The 18,861-nt window shown below is 35.7% G+C and overlaps 1 protein-coding gene across 3 annotated transcripts in view; it reads left to right on the forward strand.

The window, feature by feature from the left end:
- The window catches only part of LOC138715329 (cytochrome P450 4C1-like), a 150,168-nt gene that overhangs the window by 24,703 nt on the left and 106,604 nt on the right, over positions 1–18,861 (forward strand). For all 3 annotated transcript variants that reach the window (XM_069848122.1, XM_069848120.1, XM_069848121.1), the window contains one exon: positions 18,093–18,274. In XM_069848122.1, coding sequence (XP_069704223.1) covers positions 18,109–18,274 — 166 coding nt within the window. In that variant the 5' untranslated portion in view covers positions 18,093–18,108. The remainder of the gene's footprint in view (positions 1–18,092; positions 18,275–18,861) is intronic.

Genomic DNA, 18,861 nt, shown 5'->3' on the forward strand with positions numbered 1-18,861 from the left:
TAAAATCGTTTTTCTTTCCATTTGCAGCCACATTATCATAATGATAAAGTCATGGCATAATATGTTAATGAACCTGATGTTAATTACTAAAATAATCGCAAAAGAGAAAGGAGCCATTATGTATAGTTTATCTCTCTCAAAAACAGAACAAAAAAAGAACATAAAAAGCACGACGTTGTTGTCGAACGCAAGATCTCATGAATAAGAGGCCTAAACGCTACCATTACGCTATCGACTAACATATAGAATACTTCAATTATAACTGTAGATATCAGGCAACGTGGTCCAACAACATGTAACATCGCCTGTCTCCGAATTGTACCGAAGATACCCGAAGGGAACTTTGTTCCAGGGGAGCGGCCACTTTTTCTTTTGACAGCTGTACATAAATTGTGCATACCAATATTTTGTTTAATAGAAAAACAAAATGAGAAAAGAAAGAAAGTTATCTTTTCGTCTTCCTTTGGGGAGGAAAATTCAGGTATTATTGCACAGTACAGTACGTTGGTATATAGTAAAAAAGGAAAACAAATTCACTACTCGCTGTCAGTTGGAAAACAAGTTACAGGAATTGTTCAAAGTAACGACCTCCGCCTTAAGTACAGTATTTTTCTGCAACAAATAAAGTACTTTTTCTGAAGTTTATTAATATTCTGGCTTAACTATTCTAAGCTACGTACGTACAACGAAATTTATACAACGTAAACATTAAAGTGGAACAACATGCATGAAAATAATAATATGGAACACAAGAGGTCATGCACTCGTCACATTTGAAACCAAACTTCAGCGCGTTTGTAACAGAAACCTAATTGACTTCTACACGAGTACAATATGACTGACTTGACCTCAAACTGTAATGAACGGTATACTCTGCCAAAAGCATAATAAATAAATACTACAATACATATTTCGGTGGTTCAGAAAAAAAAAACAATTCAGATATCTTATTAATAAAATAAGAGGTACTGGAATTAAAAAAAAATTATCACGGTTACCTGTTTTTTTATTTGAAGTATTGTATCAGTGAAGAAGTGTGTAGTGTCAGTGAAGTGTGTTTGTATGAGTGAAGTTTTATAGGTTATAGTGGTAGTGCACAGTATTTGAACAGTGAAATAGTTTTAAAGTGTTACTTAAATCAGGATAGTGTCAGTGAAATGTGTCGTACCCGTTCCCGTGCAGTGAGTGAGTTGACAGCGGGTACTTGAGCATGTATGGCCATATCATACTCGTGGGTTTTAATTAGAACTTAGGGTTAAGAAACAAATTTGATTTACTTTAAATGGTATTTTTAGTGATCGTGCTTCATTTAATTTAAGATGCTCCTTGTTAATAATAATAATAATAATAATAATAATAATAATAATAATAATAATAATAATAATAATAATCATATTATTATTATTATTATTACTTTATTACTATTAGTATTAATTAGTATTTATTATTATTATTATTATTATTATTATTAATGTAATATTAATTGTCATTATTGAGTATAATTAGTTACCACTGTCACCGGGTATTTACCCATTTGCAGTGTGAATAAATACATACATACTTCGAACATGTTACCTTTTGGCCTGAGGTGTGAAGCGTTCTCCGTTACTCCAGAGCCTCATGTCGATAATTCCATTCTAAGAAAGGTACAATAATAACACAAACGAATGAGGGTTAAACAAGCAGTGCCGGCAATTTTTATAGATTCTGTGAAGGCTAAATTTTGAAAACGCGGTTGATTAGTTCGTAACAGTTCGGCTTCATCCAATCCCTAATAAGGTCCAAAACCATCGCATGCCATTCCACACTTCTATTTAATTTTAATACTGGAATATGAGGATCAAATTTAATGTAAACAATTATAATTCAGATTTTTTCATCGGAGACCCTGGGTTACTTATTTTAAACTGCTCATTTACAACCCCTCTTTAACCAAGTGAATTTCTTCGGTTGAATTCTGAAACTTTCTGTAAATCTAAGGTAAAATATTTGAAGGCTTAATGCAGTATGTAGGCGCAAGCAAAAGCTTCCATCCGCGTTTTATCAATACACGTGCTGACAAGATAGTTTGATCTGCCTACCTAGCAAATTCCGTTACTCGCAAGCTGTCTTTTGTTTGTAGAACCTAGTTTTCTTTCCCACATTAACTTGAGTATAATGCCTTGTATAATGTTTAATGTTTTGTAAATCTATAGGTAGGCCTAGCTGCAATTTAAGAACTTACCAGAGTTGTACTTCCCACGTTCTCTTTTTTCTTTTTTTTTTTTTTTTTCTTTTTTTTGCGAGATGGTGGGGTCTCTACGATGGCTACAGAACAGTCCTCCTGTGAAGTGCTTGGCACCGACTTTGTAAGGGGAATACTATCCACAGGAGCTTCCTCGGAAACATCACAGTCTAAAAACAATAAATAACAGGGGTTACAAGAACAAAAATGTTAACATTACCGATATTTACAGAACTATCACATTTCTCGTTAATTATAATTAATGAAGCTAAATTATATCAATAAGCCTACAGTAGAGGCATTCCGCTACTGCTTCTTCTTCTTCTTCTTCTTCTTCTTCTTACGAGCCTGTTGCTGTTTGTAGAAAGCCATCTGAATCGATAGAACTTTCACTTCTCAAGTTCAGATGGGGAAACATGCTGTCCATTTTTCCCGAAACTTCGAATTCATCTTTCTCCTTTGGGGGTGGACCTCCCCCAGTTAGTAACCTCTGCTTCACTATTTCACAATTTATCTTTCCTGGCTTTATATTTCAGGTTTTCTCAGGACTTCTTCAATTGGGAAGCACTTCTTTTTGTCGTCTTCCTAGCTGCACAAAACTACTGGCACAGCTCCTCCCATGCTTTGTTCTTTTCTTTTATTCCTACTACGTGGGTTTATTTGTTTTCGATTACATTTTTATCTCTTTCTCATATGCAGTTAGAGGAAGCATCTTCTTTTTATCGCCGATGACGAATATAAATCTAACACTTACACAATTTCTACTAATACCGGTACCGGTAACGAAAAAGACAAAAATGAAAATAAAGATAATAAAACGATGTATCAATGAAGCAGATGGTATGCATAAAACCTAACCTAACGATATAAATCAATGAAACAAATATGTACAAAATTAACCGAACAATATGTACAAAACCTAACCTAACAATATAAACCAATAGAAGATACGTACAAAATCTAATCTAACTATATAAATCAATGGAACGGATATATACAAAACCTAACTATATAAATAAATGAAAAAGTTATATACGAAACCTAATGTAACTGTATAAATAAATGGATCAGCTATGTACTGTACAAAGTTAACCTAACTTTAGCTTATATCTACAATAATTCCACTAGCAGTATCACTACCTAATTAATAAAATATTACATATTATCTGAACTGACTGAAATAATATAAACTGTCAACAAAATTGCCATATATATATATATATATATATATATATATATATATATATATATATATATATAGGGGAATTCGGGGGAATATGGGCACGTGGGGAATATGGGCAATATTACGTTTTAATGTCGAAACCCTTCAACGAATTATGTTTCTTCGCTAATAACGGTTAGTATAAAGTGAGAGTATCGTAATGGTTGCTGTGGGAAGCGCGCTGTGCAGTATTGTCTCGTATTGTTGTTAAAACAGCCATCTAAAACGTGAGTATTGACTTCAAAGTATACTAAAATTTCACAATACTTATTTTAGATATGTCATATGCAATAGATTACACATGAATATTAGAAAACAGTTTAAATCTAATAGTATACATACAGAATACACATCTTGAACTGCCATTCTATTGCGTCAGACGTTGTTTTGTGAATAGTTTACGGTAGTGCCAAATTTTGAAAGTAAATCCTACATGTCGGGGTAATATGGGCACTAATGTTCGGGGGAATATGGACAAGCATTACACTTCTTAAAAATGACTCTTCAGTCTTGATGAAAATGGCCTACAAATGATTACAAGAGCGAAAGATGTCATTGCACCCAAAGAACACAAAATGGTGCATTGCATTTAACCTAAAGAAAAGGGAGAAACCATTACCCCTGTAGCCGGCTTTAATGCAGCAAGGAACTACTTTCCTCCAAGTATCATTATAAAAGGAATGAGGACAATAATGACTGAAAGAACAGCTGTCAGCTGTCAGAAAGTTGTACTTCAACAAGCAGTCTGTCTACATTAATGGAGATACGAAGTGTGATCATTAAATTCCGAGTCCTGTCCCATAAGTGGAAATAAAATTACCTCATTTAAATTTGGCTGCCATTCCCTTCAAGGTACTACACTTGGGCAGCTATACACTGATTCCAACGTGTCTGCCATTTTTAGAATGCCTCCTGGAAGTCGCGTTCTTGAAGCCTGTCAAGCACCTTCTGCGATTCGCGTTGGTTTTCCTTCACAGTGCCAAAACGGTGACCCTTTAGCTTGAATTTCATCTTCGGAAACAAAAAAAAATCGTAGGTGACCAAAGCTGGTGAATAAGGGGGGTGAGGAACGATGACTATCTTATTACGGGTGCAAAACTGGAGTTTTGCGAGAGCTTAATGAGCTGGCGCAGTGTCGTCATGGAGCATCCATTTGTTCTTTGTCCAGAGTTGTGGTCGTTCATATTGAAAATGGACGTGAGAATCATTATGCACAATTTGTCGAATTTTTTCGACATTTTCGGCAGTGTTGCACGTGTGTGGTCGACCTGGCCTCTCGTCATCCTCCAACGATGTTCTTCCGTTTCTGAAACTCGAATGCCATTCAAAACACCTCGCCTGACTTACTGCTTCATTCACGTAAGCTTGCTTCAACATTCCATGGGTTATGGTTGCCGAATTCCCAAAGAATTTGAAGTTGGCTCTCTGCTCCAGTTTGGAGTCCATCATGATTTCGCAAATGCGCGGATGCACATGCTAACAAAACCTTGTGTAACACAGGTCTCAATGAAGATACCGTAGCGCTTCGAAACTTTGTGTCGCGTCTCTTCAAGGTCGTCTAGTGTCACTGCTGCGCAAGCGTGTCAATCACGTGATCCCTTCGCCCACAGCAGACAAATCTCGGAATTTAATGATCACACCTCGTATATTTTTCTCAATAATTTCAACATCAGTAAGCATGCACCTGCAATTTTGATAGTAGGTGGACGTGATTCACATAGTTGTATTCCTAACACTCTTAACTTTGCAATAGAAAACGGATTATGCATGTTTTGTCTTCCTCCATACACCACAGCCTGGCTTCAATCAGCAGATAGGGGTCTGTTTGGTCCTCTGAAGAAAGCTACAGCTTTCTTCAGGCAACATAGGAGACCTTTTAGGAAGGTCGAGTTTGCTTTCATTGTCAAAGAAGCATGGAACAGATGTGTCAATGTATGTCTGGCTGTAAATGCCTTCTGAGATTCAGGCCCTTTTCCACTGCACATGAGTGTCATTCCTGATTATGCTTACATTGGCACTGCAGTATCAGGTGACAAACCTACAATTCATAAATTCCTTCCATTGATTCAAATGTCTTAGAATCTCCAAACGTCATTCATCGCCAAAGAGTCACATCATCTGCCAAAGGCGTTACGCAGTAACCATCAAAAATTGCCTATACAATAGGCTATATATATATAGTTAATACTGTCATATTTTCAAGTATTTTAAGCGTTTTTTCACTTCTTTCAGTTGACTGTGATTCACATCATTAATGCCCAATTTACCCCCACACTCGGGGGAATATGGGCAAAACACATTAACTTACAGCGGGTGATCAATTTATTAGGGACACTTGGTAAAAGTAGGAATTTCATCTTTAAATTCACATAAAACACAAGTAATTTGGATTTTCACAACTGGAAAAGCTTTATTATTCTAAATAGTGTTTTATAAACAATATTCTTACATATTTAATTGTGTAATAATGAATATGGAATTAAATAAACAAGAAAACTAATATTTTCTCACACCTCCCTTTTGCAGCAATTATAGTTTTAACTCTCTTTGGCATACTAGAAATGCATTGAAGACAATTGTTTTTAATTTCTTGGCTGTGATGCCACATATTGATCAATTTTTCTATTAAAGATTGTTTTTTCTGTAATAATTTTGAGTGAACTTGCCTCTTCATTAGCTCCCAAATATTTTCAATCTGATTAAGGTCCGGAGAGTTAGCAGGCCAATCCAGAACCCTAATTTTGTTGTCAGACAGGAATTTTGTCACCTTATTTGCCTTGTGACAGGGCGCAGAGTCGTGCATGAATACAAAAACACCATCTGGAAACATTTACATACTTGTGAAAGAAGCCGTTCCTTCAGAACCTTTATGTATTGATATTGTCTCATCATTCCTTGAACAAAATACAGGCGACCAGTTCCATGGCCACTAATCACAGACCACACCATGAGGCTTAGAGGATGTTTAACTGTCTTCTACATAGAATTGCGCCAATGAGAGATGCTGGAATCAACATATCTTCTATGACAACCCATCGGAGGATCAAAGAGTTACGGTTTTCATGTCGCACTCCAACCAATAAATCATTCCTGAAACCATACATGGTGAAGAGGCGTCTCTCTTGGGCAAAGCAGCATCAATCTTGGACTGTGGATGATTGGAAAAAAGTTAGTTGTTTGTCATTCACATGATTTCTTTGTTAGTCACAATTTTACTTTGTGCAAATGTGTTTTATGTACTGTTTATTTATTTCTTCAGGTGTGTTTTTCAGATGAATCTACCATACAGATACTTGTTGACAAATCTGTGTTCATTATAAGGCGTAAAGGTGAAAAATACAATAAAATGACTATATTATGAAGACTGTTAAACATCCTCTAAGCCTCATGGTGTGGTCTGTGATTAGTGGCCATAGAACTGGTCGCCTGTATTTTGTTCAAGGAATGATGAGACAATATCAATACATAAAGGTTCTGAAGAAATGGCTTCTTTCACAAGTCCGTGAATGGTTTCCAGGTGGTGATTTTGTGTTCATGCACGACTCTGCGCCCTGTCACAAGGCTAATAAGGTGACAAAATTCCTGTCTGACAACAAAATTAAGGTTCTGGATTGGCCTGCTATCTCTCCGAACCTCAATCCGATTGAAAATATTTGGGGGCTAATGGAGAGGCAAGTTCATTCACAAATTATTACAAATAAACAATCTTTAATAGAAAAACTGATCAATGTGTGGCATCACGGCCAAGAAATTAAAAACAATTGTCTTCAATGCATTTCTAGTATGCCAAAGAGAGTTAAAGCTGTAATTGCTGCAAAGGGATGTGTGACAAAATATTAGTTTCCTTGTTTATTTAATTCCATATTCATTATTACACAATTAAATATGTAAGAATATTGTTTATAAAACACTATTTAGAGTAATAAAGCTTTTCCAGTTGAGAAAATCCAAATTACTTGCGTTTTATGTGAATTTAAAGATGAAATTTCTTCTTTTACCAAGTGTCCCTAATAATTTGATCACCCACTGTACATTTTCCAGTTTTACTTGCATACGTTTAGGATTAAGCAGTCAGGATTCTTATATAATATAGGTAAATTGTTAAGAAACGTATCCCAGCTGTAAAATCAATTATTAGAAAAAAAACGAGAAATATTGCACCCGAAATAGTACTAAGCTGCCCATATTCCCCCGACTTCCCCTATATATTTCTATCTCGCGCAATCAAAATTAGCCTCTCAACTCACATCTTATAACCTGTGGGGTTTATACATTCATTTGTTATTGTTTGTTCACTTGTTTTGAAAGGCATTGTGGGACTTCTATTACCAACCAAATTGTAGCTCTACACTTTGCTGGCGTAAAGTGACACATTATAAAGTGCACTTCTTCAATCGTCTATGAATATCACTAATATGAAAGAGCCACTTTCGTCAAAAGTGTCACTTTGCAAAGTGGTCATATAAAGTGTCGACTATGAATACCAGCCTTAGAGTACCTTACAATATTTTCTAAAGATGATAGGAGATTAAAGAAAATGCTTATGTATAGTTATGCAAAGTCAAGAAAGCAACACAAACTATAACAAAAATAATTAATAAAATAAAAATAATAAGTAAACTAATAATCTCCTTAAACATAAATACTATTTATAGAAAAATATATATTTGAAGATACTAAATCCTGTCCTGAGGGACATTATAAATATAGCCCGGAGCGTCTAGTTAATACCCCCACGGAAGACTTTATGTTAGATATATCTTTTTTTGCATGCATCAATACTTGTAATGCCAAACGGTGTTGTCACATTTTCGTTCCAAAGATAATTTCTGGTTACAATTATTTTTATACCGACATCAATACATTGATTTCTAGCACCACCATCCACAGTGAATACATTTTAAGTTGTAAGATTACTTTCAATTAAAATTGAAATTAAAATTATTAACCTTTTTGTCGTCATCAATCAACTCCAGATAAAATAACATTGGTTTTTACTCCACGTGGAGTAGATATGAGAATGTCGATTACAATTGTTAACGCACCGTTGATAGATATATGTTAAAGCTTCTTGTGATTGGAACGGCATCTGATAATGGCTTTGTCGACAATTCTAAGCGTATCTAAATTTATTGTGCAATCAAATGCATTTATACGAGAGAATATTTTTCATTGAGAATCATATTTCCACACAAAGATTTATACGTACTTTTGTTGATTTTTTATTTCCTTTCCAAAGCTCAGGTTTATTAATAGAATGACTTTTCATCTTACGATAATACACAGTGGAAGAAAGATCATAATTATTTTAGAACTTAGTGCGTAGGCTACTTAAATTTGGTACATATATTCTAAAGTTGGAACAACTGCATAATACGCAAGATGCGTCGATAGCCGACGTTGCTCACTGGCTACTAGTCACCGAGCCGTACCGAGCCGTGCCAAACAAAAGACAACCGAAATGGTGGTAGTAAAATTCACGACTTTATTCTTAAAAATTCGCTCCATTAGTCAATTACAAGGTTTATGCAGTACAACGGCGGAGTTTTGAATGCATAAAATTAAAATGAAAATGTAGTAAGATCTTAGAGTAGGTCATCACAACGAAATAAAGGGGTGGGGGGAGGTGTGTTCCAAGAATATCATTCAAATGAAGAAAAGTAAATTTCCGGTTAATGTTGACCAAAGCGTTAAGTACGCAATTATGACCGCGTTGCCGTTTTATTTGTGGTCTAGAGAAAATACCTCTTCTTTTACAAACAAAACATTTAGCGGCCATGAAATTATTCACCGCTTTCATCATATTATTGTTTACCAATATTACGAAACAAAAAAAACTATCATAAGAGCCATGACTGACAGGATCATTTTGGCTGTCTGCGCATGCGCGGACTTGGATAATAAAAACCTTAACAAACCAAACCTAACCTTCGTATAATATGCAAAATGTATAACCGGAGCAAAAAGGGATCTTCTTGATTTGATCTGGAATGTACACACGAAAATAAATTCTAGTAAGGATCACGCTGCCACTGCATGAGTGATCCGCGCAAGCGCCACAGTAAAACTGTTCCTGTCGCGAGCCCCTCATCTAAGCCACGTAATCTACTCGCAATATTTACGCAAATACATCTTGTCGCTAACAGTGATGCTATCTCTCTGAGGACGAAGGAGATAGGGAGGAAAAAAACAAAACAAATTTCTTCTTCTAACAACGCCACAGACCAACATCATATCCTTATATTGGCGACATCGAGTATTTAGTTAAATTTGGTCGTAACCGTAACAGCACGGTTCGAAGCTACCGTAGCAAATTCTCCAGTTTAGCGCTAAAGTTTTGTAACATACAAAGAACATCTTTAGTCTTACTTATACAACAAGGATAAAAAGCGATTCATTTAGACAAATTGCCGTTAGGCAAGTTTAAAAATTTCACAAGTGAAAAAAATGAGTCGCTTTGTGTTGTTATATACATATATTTTTTCCCACTGCCAAGGATTTCAGTATTATAAAAAAAAATTGGATATTAATTTCAGTAGTTGTGAAGATTATTGAAATAACAATGGAAGTGCGTGCTAAAGTCAGTTACTGCGATTTGTTTGGTCACCATTAATATTCTTACAGCGATAAAAGTTTACAGAATATAATTAATATGACCGAGGAAAACGATGAAAATGTTGTATTAGATATTCCACGTAATATAAAGGAACCGAGAAATAATTTTATATTAGAGCTCCTTCCTGAAAATACGAGAAGGAGTTTAAGAATGTGTGAGTTGGCGACAGAAAAAGAAGTCCAAAAGATGTCGGATGAAGTTCTTTTTGCTAATCCCGGTAGAAAATCTGAAGTTCATAAGTTTTCAACCCTGTGGTCGAACTTTTCTTGTTAAAATCAACTTTAGCTGTAAGGAAAATATAGATATAAGTAATTTTCCTACTGCGAAAGCATTTCTTAAAAGACAAAATGAAGGTTATAAAACTTATAAACATAAGTAACGTCTCTAGCAGTGTAATATAAATTTGTTAAAAATGAAAAATGATGTTGTATTTTATACTAATAACATGTTTGAAAATTAGTTAATTTTCTTTTTTTCAATTTGACTTGTTTCAAGAGCGCAAACTTTGTCTTTTTCTAAACAGGGTGCAAAAGTGACAAACTTTGGACACTCGAATCAATTAAAACATAACATACTTTGAAACTAGGTAATGGAATTTGTACACCGACAATATAAACCAGTGTTTATAATTAGTAAAAATCGTTCATAATAGACCATATTATTGTATCAGTGCGGTATAAATATTACCATGCCAACTAAAACGTCTTGTTTCATACTATAGGCCTACTATTCAGCAACAGCCAAGAAATTGTATCGGGAAAAACAGTAATTTCATTGCATACTGTTCCAGAAAACGATGAAATAAACTCAATGAAATAGTAGCAATGATATTATATTTATGTAAAATTGTAACTATCAACAAAGGCAATGTTGAATAGTATAGGTCTATGACTCGAAAGTTAATAATAGAATATCAATGGCGGGGTCTCAATATTAATCTTGACAAAACTAAAATATGTGTGTGTTAATCGAGGAACACCAAAGTGATTGTAAGTACAGACCCAAGAAAACAATACAGAATACGAGTGCTTGGAGTTAAGATAACAATAAATGGAAAGCAGATCGCTATATAATGTAGAACAAAGAGAAGTACCAACCGGTAGGTAAGTCATTGGCTTATTGAATTATGTTATTCGGAAAGGGGAGATATCTCGTAATTAAGAAGATAACAATGCACAGCAAAATTATGTAAAGTAGCTTACATTGACATATTAATTAGGACTTAAATAGAAACTCCAAGTAGTTGAAACAAGTTTGCTAAGACAAGCGTCTATAAATTTCATGTTAGAATGTGACCCTAATTTTACGAATGGTATATGAACCAAATAGTTAACCTGTTTCGCACATGTGAAAAGTATGAATAACTATATCTTGGGAGAAGGAAACATAACACGTCTAGGGGAAGTTAGAGAGATGACATAAAGAGGCAATGACTAAATGAGACTGGAAGAAGATCAATGGAATAACTATAGAAAATGGAAATTAATAAACGGAAGGCGTCGTTAGAATTACAAATTGTTTAATTATTACTGCTACTACTTCTATCCCATAACTACTACTAATTGAAACCATACAGATGAAGAATGTACAAATGAAAATAGCATACCTCAGAAATATTAGCGTCGTCACTAAAAGCTGTTTTTTTAGTCCAACAACATTGGAATGAGTATAAGCGTGTAGGAGATATACAGTATATAACAGTATTATTTGTACACCTCATATATTATTAAACTGACCTTTGAAATGACCTTAAAATTCAAAATATATCAATAAAACTAAATTCATTATGTTTGATGAATTAAACACGAACACAGTGACATGAATGAAATTAATTTACATATACCTGTTACTTACATAACAATAAAACTACATAATACGTTAAATTCTTGTAACATTGTTGTTCGTACACTTACCCAACGGACAGAGGGTAGTGACGTTTTGATGCATAGTAAACAAGCATGCAATGCGCACAGGGTTTTCTTTCAGTGGAGGTCACTTGTTGTTAGTCCGTCATTGAGAATTGTGTACAATGGAGAGTCGTAAGGAGATCAGTTCCGATTTGAAGAAAGTTATTATTCGCCTGGCTCTGAAGGGCTATTTGTATAGGAAAAGAGGTAAAGTAGTGCATAAAACACATTGTACAGTACAACACATTATAGAAAAATTTCGAAATCATGAAACTTGGAATAACTTGGTAAGAAAAATCATGCAAAAATTGCTAAATACACGTGCGAGAGATTCATAGTTAATCAAGTTATCAGAAGTGCAAGAATAAGTGCTCCTCAAATTCGAGTCATTATTGAAGAGTCTTTAAACACGAAGATCAGTAATCAAACTATCTGGCGTGTGTTGTGGGAAAATGATTACTATGGTAGAAGACCACGAAAGAGGCCATACATTAGTGAGACAAATCAAGCTCGAAGATTGGACTTCGATAAAGAACATGTTGGAAAGGATGAGAAATTTTGGAACAGGGTGATTTGGTCAGATGAGACGGAGATAAATATTTATAGTTCCGATTAGAGTGCAAATTAACGGGGGTATGGGGGGTTTCCCCCCTAGTGGAAAGTTATCCCCTATCATAAATTCATATTAACATCCTTGCCAGGGATAACGTTTTTCCCCCTCAAAAATTATAATTGTTTTAATATGAGTATACTTCATAAAGTATAAAGTAAGCAAAGAAAATAATATTGATGTATTATCATCACCGGCCAGGTGACAACAATCAATAACTTAGGAATTACAAATCTTATTTTAAGCCTACTCATGCATGTAATTATTATTATTATGATCAAGATACAAGACAAGCAACTCAGTGCGACCAAGCGTTGAGCCGTATCGAATGATCGCCTCTGTCGCTCTGTCGTCATCAGTTTTGTATTAAGATAAGAGAAATGATGCAGTACGTAAATATGTTTAGTTTGGAGAAATTCTGATATTGTTGGACGTTTGTACTGTTCAGCAAGCCGCACCTTGAACTTAACTCAGGCTATTGTAGGTATTCATGGTGATGAATTGATGATATGTGAATTAATGATGGCGAAATGAGTCCGAGGTCCAACGCCAAAGAGATATTCTCTATCTCAGCATTCTATCCCGCCATTCATAGGTTATGGAGAAAGTCCAACGCAGATAACGACAGAAACATTACCTACCGTGAAACGCGGGGGTGGATGCATACTATTATGGGGATGTATGTTTGCAAATAGTGTGGGGAATATTGAGTTTAAAGATGGGATTATGGATAAGTATGTGTACAACAACATTTTAAGATCAAATGTTAGGCAGAGTGCACAGAAATGGAGATGCCACTTGTGTATTTGTTCCAACAAGACAAAGATACTAAACATACTGCTCAAATCAATAACGACTGGCTCCCAACAACTGAGAACACCTCCTCAATTATGAGGCTTAAACTCAATCGAACATATGTTGGAAATTTTGAAAATAAGTGTGAGAAATCAAAAGTGTACAACCATGGAGGAATTGAAACATGTAGTGAGAGAAAAATGGGCTAAAATCAAACCAGAACTGTATAAAAACTTGGTAAAAATGTCCAAAGGTTATTTGTTTTTCAGAAGTGTAAATAATCATTGTGTACAAACAAGATTGATACACAGAAATTGGACATGCTTTTGTTTAGTTTGTTTTGTTTAATGTATTCAGAAGTTTATATTTAATTTTTTGACTTTAATATATTCCAAAGTCCATATGCAATAGTTCTCTCATTTCAAAAGAAATTAAAGTATACATTTTCATACGATAAATTAGCGTTTTATTTGGAATATAGAACTGTAAAAATAGGCCTAACACTGTTATATGATGTGCTTTACATCACGTGTCCTTCAGTAGACCACAAACACGAATAACGCGCACAATAGGGTCACTCTAAAACAAGTTCCTTCTTCCTAAACAAGTGCAGTATACTTAAGTTTAGCAATGCTTATGAAGTTAAATTTTACAGCAAAGGTTATTGTAATATAGATTGAAACTTTTCATTCAGGGCAATATATGTGTTACAGTTGTACAGGTGTTTTAAGTTAAAATTTTACAACAAAGATTATCGTAATATGGGCTTAAACATTGCATTACCTATGAAACAGTAACATTTCAAGTTAAAAATTTACATCAAAGATGATTGTAAAATAGGCTTAAATATTTTAAGAGTAGTGCCTCTGATACAGTAATATTTTCAGTTAAAATTTTACATCAAAGATTGGTATAATATAGGCTTAAACATTTCATTAAGAGTAGTAACAGTAACATTTTAAGCTAAACGTTTACAGCAAAGGCTATGTCCTTGATGCGGGAGTAGTCTTACATCGTACATCACCACGCGCCACTATTCTTAGTCAAGTCATTTGGTTCTTTGCACAAATTCATTGGTGCTATCCCTTCCATCATGTCCATGGAAGTGTCAGTGGCGGCCTGCTCCTTTGTACAGTGTTCACATCCTTCGTCCTCGCTATCTGTCTCTCCTAAGTTGATTACAAACCGATCGATGACTTCTTCAATTAAACCATCTTTCTCCCAATAAAACTTTTTCTTCTTTTCTACACTTTCACACGCTTTTCTCCAGTTTTCTGGTGTCACTTTTGATAATTCTGTTTGAAAGAGAAGTGTTACATCATTGGGTCTGAAAGTTACATTATGTTTGGCTACATCGTTCTTTACTTGGGCCCAAATTAATTCAATTGCAGTGAAGTTGCAATGATAAGGAGGAAGACGTAGTATGGTATGCCCTGCTAACTCTGCAATAGTGTCAATTTCGTATTTTCTAAATCTGTCTTTCTTAGTCTTGATAATGTCATATAATACTCCGTGTTCAGTTCAAAGAGTGTCATGGCTCGCCGTATGCCGTCATGTAGCCTAGCTAGCCGATGAGCCTAGAGAATTCAATCTTCCTACACTTCCGCAAAGGCGTATTACCTATGTGCCAGAGAAGTTGCTTAGCAAGTACGGCGTTCATTCTGAAGAGTACGTAACCATACGTACGGTAACGCCGGTAGTGGCAGGAATGTGAACTGTTTGGAAACACGTACTGAGGTGAGTTTTTTTCTTACTGTCGGGATATGGCGAGAGGGTTAAGACGAATACTTACGTATTTGTTGACATTAACTTGGACGGTCAACATGGACACGGAGGATTTGATTTGTGTTGTGGAATGTTGCGGTACGCAACCGATGATAACAAATACCCTGCGTACGACTTGCCCGCGCAAAACACAGTTCGAAAGAGGTTATGGTAACACACACAGACCGTACAGACCGTCATCTGTTGCTACGACGTTCAAGTTATATCGTACACGTTCTCAAGTTCAGATTGAACGCCTTGAATAATAGGCAACTTCTCTGACATAAAAGCTGAAACTCGCTTCAAATCGTTGACCCACAACAGTGACGTCATGACGCACTTTGAAATGAACACCCAGTACTACTTTGGTGGATCTCGGATCGTATTCAATGTTCTTTTCGCGTAACCAGGTTTCCATTTCGCTTTTTAAACTTGATGATTTTGGGGCCTTATTTAGTTCCACCGAATGATAAGGTGCATTGTCCATAACAATTACACTATTTTGAGGAATATTTGGAAGGAGTTTGTTTACAAACCAATCCCTGAAAACAATACCATCCATCTCTTCGTGATAGTCCTTTGTGGATTTAGAACGAAAATAAAGAAGGCCGTTCGGAACAAACCCTTCAGAAGACCCAGCGTGTACTATAATAAATCTCTGCCCTTTACCCAGGGGGACAATCATAGACACGTCAATTTCACCGTCTGTCGTGTCACCATACCTTTCCTGTGGTATGGTTCACATCCAACCAAGTTGCATCAAGATAAACGATTGGTCGATCACTTGCTCTCAGTACTTGCATTTTTTGTAAATAATGAAATCTTTTTGCTACAATGTCGGGTTTTTCCATTAAAAATTTTCTTCCTACAATGTTTTTAGCATAACGGAAATTCATATTGTTTAATATTTGTGTCACTACCCATATGCTGCCCTCAACTAACAGCCTCCTTCAAAGCTTTGTGTATATCAAGCAAACTGGGAACGAAATTGTTTTGTATAGGGAGTAAATGGTCCTCTTAATGGCAGATGCAGTGAATGAGTCTATGTTCGTCTTCTTCGGTGTACTTTTGGGCCTTTTCTTACCCGGAGTTCGAATTTTGGCTCCTGTACTGTCAGCATTTATCTTTTCATTTAACATTCTATAAACACTTGCGCGAGATACTCCAGTCGCGGTAGCAGTTCGTCCGATGACATCTGTGACTGATACAGTAGTGTCAGAGTTGTAAGCTCCAAAACCGGTTGTGGAGCTAGAGAGGGCAAGTCGGAGCGTGAACTCGCTTATGTCTGTGGAAACACCGGAACACGTAACGAGTAATAGTGGAGCGCTCCGCTCCGTTTAATCTCTGTCTGACAACGCTGCAGTAGGCGCTCCATTTTTAAGTGCATCAGATTCGTCTTTAAAGAACTGTGCACATGAATCACAATTTATCTTGCGTCTGACTGCAGTGGATTTCCCTTCTTTCCAACACCGATTTGAAAAAGAATTAATATTAAAGCAAATATTATTAAATATGGAACTAACGTAAATACTTCTCTGTCCTGATGCATTTCTACAATATAATAGAATTTGTTCACAACAGAGAACCGCCACTGTTCTCCACTTGCACTACCCGTGGTTACTGTTATAAAAATACAAATTAACACGACACAGTAAAACAAAATAAATACTCAAACAAATAACATATAAATAACGTTGAAGTAAAATATCGCACTAAAACAAAACTCGCAATATTGTGACCGACACAGGTCGACACTGACAACCTCAAGACTTGGACTGAAGCAAGTGGATTTTTTCTTCCGTCAATCCTATTGCCAACTTACACCCTCTCAACCGGTTGCCTGGAAAAGGCCAGAGCAGGTATCGTATCAGTCTCGAGATATTCCTCAAAGACCGAAGGACAAGGTTACATATGCCTACATTTCATACAAGTTGAGAGGATGCGAGGGCATTTCTTTCCCCTTCTACTTGCCCTGAGTCCGTCAGTAACAGACCGGTAGCTGTTACCTCTTATACCTGCACCTCCCAAAGTTGTACACACAAGAAAATAAAATATTAAATAAAGTAGGCCTATATAAGTGGATTTAAAATACAGTGACACTGATGTTGGACAATTATATGTTTCAGTATATTTTAGTGTCGTTGTTACAATATTTTCAACTAATAATTAATTAAATTAAGGGAAGTTAGTTTGTATTATGAAGTCGGAGGGAGTGACACAGTGCAGATTGTCCCATTGTGTATGCTGTAGAATAGCAACTAGCGGTGAAGAAAACATTTCTCTTCTGCTGTCAGTAGCTTTTTTATGTGCCAGTTGACATAAACAGCAATAAAGTGAAATATAAACGCTTAGTATAAATTTTCGAAATATAGATTACCGGTAAACATTTTCAATAATAGAATTTTCACTATGTTCAAAGTCAATTAGTCGAACGTTAGTAAGATGGACAGTAGAATCTTCCCCTTCACTTATGGTGAAGTGTGTGAGAAGAGGGGAAGGCCTATCAACCAAACTGAAATGGGGATTAGTTAAAGTCTGTTAGGGCTGTTCAGCGTCGTTATACGAAAGTATATGAAATAACCCTCTGACATGGCAAAGATCTTATTATTATATTTTATTGGGTTATTTTACGACGCTGTATCAACATCTAGGTTATTTAGCGTCTGAATGAAATGAAGGTGATAATGCCGGTGAAATGAGTCCGGGGTCCAGCACCGAAAGTTACCCAGCATTTGCTCATATTGGGTTGAGGGAAAACCCCGGAAAAAACCTCAACCAGATAAGATCTTATTCAGGTACAACAAACAGAGGACTTCGGAAAAATTTTTTCTTCAATTTTTGACAACTTTATTCATCTCTACATTCTATATTAATAGTGCACATATTTTCATAAAATTATATGCTTATTTTCCATGCACAGACTTATGTTCCCTATTGTGTTTTTTCTATTTCAGATATCTCGCAACCAAGATGCTACTGTTGCTGATATTTATTACTGTGATACTATGCGTATTACTTGCCGTCAATCTTTATGTGAAGAAAGTGCGCCCTATGCAAGAGAAAGCAAAGAAAATCCCAGGACCTCCAACCCTACCCATACTGGGTAATGCGCTGGAGTTTGGAGGGAGCACCAAAGGTACAATGGAACATTTGTTTATTTGACATTTGTATTAAGGAATAATAAATTGCACATATTCGTAAGGCGTCAATGTAGTTTAGTAATAAGTTATAGGTTATACAGGGTAGAAGTGAAATAATCCTGCAGATTGGAAGGAACGATAGGGTACGCTTAAAGAAATAGAAAACCTATATTACGTTTCGTGATTGAATGCACGGTTAATTAGGAAATGTAGTTGGAAGTTTAAGCAGTCTGGCAACATCGCCGGTAACACAGTCTTCTTTGTTCTCGCAATGCAGATGTAAGAGAACAACTCTGTACGCCAGGGATGAGCCGATATTAGCTCCCAATCATGGTAGAAGAGCTCGACCTTGATCACGAGCGCATAGCGTATCCACTACTTATCGTCGTAACGTAGACAACAGGGATGTACAGTATATGCACATGCAGCGAATAAAAACAGCAATTATTACAATAACTTGCGTTACTAATTTTCTGGCTATATAATGGGGCTAATTATTCAATTATTTAATATACATGTACATATATAAACAAATCGCAAAGGAAAGGGGTTTAAGAACAAAAAGACAAATAGGAAAAGTTAA

The sequence above is a fragment of the Periplaneta americana genome, chromosome 15 (genome assembly GCF_040183065.1).
Source record: "Periplaneta americana isolate PAMFEO1 chromosome 15, P.americana_PAMFEO1_priV1, whole genome shotgun sequence".
Taxonomy (NCBI): domain Eukaryota; kingdom Metazoa; phylum Arthropoda; class Insecta; order Blattodea; family Blattidae; genus Periplaneta; species Periplaneta americana.